Genomic DNA, 1,775 nt, shown 5'->3' on the forward strand with positions numbered 1-1,775 from the left:
CCTCCCCCGTACCCCCGGGGCCCTTCTGCCCCGCCCCGCCCGTCGGACCCAGGTCAGCCCGGCTTTCTTCGGGGGCTCCCCGAGCCCAGCCCGCCGGCGACAGCATGCGGGCTACAAGAGAGCCTCCCTGTGGGCTCAACGCCCTAGGGCACAGGGACGCCCCCCGCAGGCGCGAACCCTTCTCTCGCTCCAGCTCTGCAGGTAGCAGAGCTCGGTGGGCCTTGGGGTTGTTCATCCATCTACCTCGCCCGCTCCAAAAACCCAGATGCTTGGAAGAGGGACCGTGAGCAGCCCTTGCAGCCGTCTGGCCCCAAAGCAGCAGAGGGCATCCTCTAACGGGACCCTACGACTGCCCTACCGGGGAGAGGCTTCTTAGCCCCACTTAACAGCCGAGGAAACTGAGGCACGGAAAGGTGAAGTGCCATGCCCAAGGTCACGCAGCTGACAAGTGGCAGGGTCAGCTCTCAACTCACGGTCTCGGGCTCTCAGGCCAGTGCGGTTGGAATTTGATCTCGTACCTTTGAAAAAATTTTGAAATCACTTGTCATCTCTGAAGTTGCTCTCGAACGTCATAAAAGTAGGCTGCACAAAGATTTTCTTGTTGTCGGAGTACAATTGAGGTGTTATTGTAATAATAATAGTGTTATTAATATAAGAGCTAACGTTCTTCCAACGCTTGCTGTGTGCCAGGGATCTTGCTAAGCATTTTATTAAGATAACCTCGCATAACCACCTCTGCATGTCCCAATCCAAATGCTGCCCCCTTCCTTGTCATGAAGCCCTTTTTTTTTCCTGCAGAGCTGGCCTCCCTATCACAGGTAGGAGCCCCATGGCTTAGGAGGCAGGGAAGCTCTCCTTTGGTGGCTTACTAACAGAACAAGAGTGATCCTTCCCTACTGGCATCCAGATCCGCTCGCCCCGCGCCCCCCTCCCTTACCCTGGCCCTCAGGGGATATTATTAGCCGTCCTTTCCCGGCTGCTGAGAGAGCAGGACTGGGCTGACTGGGCTAGCTGGGCAGGCTGGATTTGGAGGTGACAGAGCAGATTTGGCTAGCACTCACCTCATTCCGGGGCTTTCTGTCCGGGGCTTTCTGGTTCTGCCCTAAGGTTAGGCTTGAACATTTCAGTATTTAAGATAAAGTAAGAAGAGAAAGAGAACATTGATAGAGTGGTGCTGAATTGAAGAAGTCTCCCATGATTTAAAGTTCCAAATGAACAGCTATAAAAATATGTGAATGTTTCTCCCCCAAAATAACTAGCTCAAACTGTCGTTTTTCTCCCTTAGCAAATCCTCCTCCACATTTCAAAGGCTCCACTAAATCACCACCTTCTCTGTGAAGCCTTCCCTGCTTGATTTTCCCAGTTAGAATTACATGTTCACAAAACAGGGTCTTAGCCTCAGTCTTACCCTGCAGACTTCTAGCCCCTTGAGGGCATGGTCCATCTTTGCAGCTCCAGATGCCTGGCTCACAGTAGATCCTTGGTAAGGACTCAGTGAATTTCCACTGCCCCTTTTCATTACTCAAAGGGTGGTGTTCTGCCCTTCTGTTCCTCCTTCCTGCCCTTCAGTTTCTCTTTGCTTGTCCCTTCCTTTAGATTCAACTTGTCATCACCATTTACCACTCAAAGGCTTCCATCCACCCTGTCGTTTTTGAAAACTTGCAGATAAGAGTCTTGCATCAAAAAGCTTGTTTCTGGGAAGGGCGCGGTGGCTCACGCCTGTAATCCCAGCACTTTGGGAGGCCGAGGCGGGCGGATTACGAGGTCAGGAGATC

At 52.5% G+C, this 1,775-nt stretch overlaps 1 protein-coding gene across 1 annotated transcript in view; it reads left to right on the top strand.

Moving 5' to 3' along the window:
• The first annotated feature begins 104 nt into the window (after nt 1-104).
• The window catches only part of NDRG3 (NDRG family member 3), a 109,564-nt gene continuing 107,893 nt past the window's right edge, over nt 105-1,775 (top strand). The window contains exon 1 of the mRNA XM_011929213.1: nt 105-201. Coding sequence (XP_011784603.1) covers nt 105-201 — 97 coding nt within the window. The remainder of the gene's footprint in view (nt 202-1,775) is intronic.

Source organism: Colobus angolensis, unplaced genomic scaffold (assembly GCF_000951035.1).
Source record: "Colobus angolensis palliatus isolate OR3802 unplaced genomic scaffold, Cang.pa_1.0 Scaffold8, whole genome shotgun sequence".
Lineage (NCBI taxonomy): Eukaryota > Metazoa > Chordata > Mammalia > Primates > Cercopithecidae > Colobus > Colobus angolensis.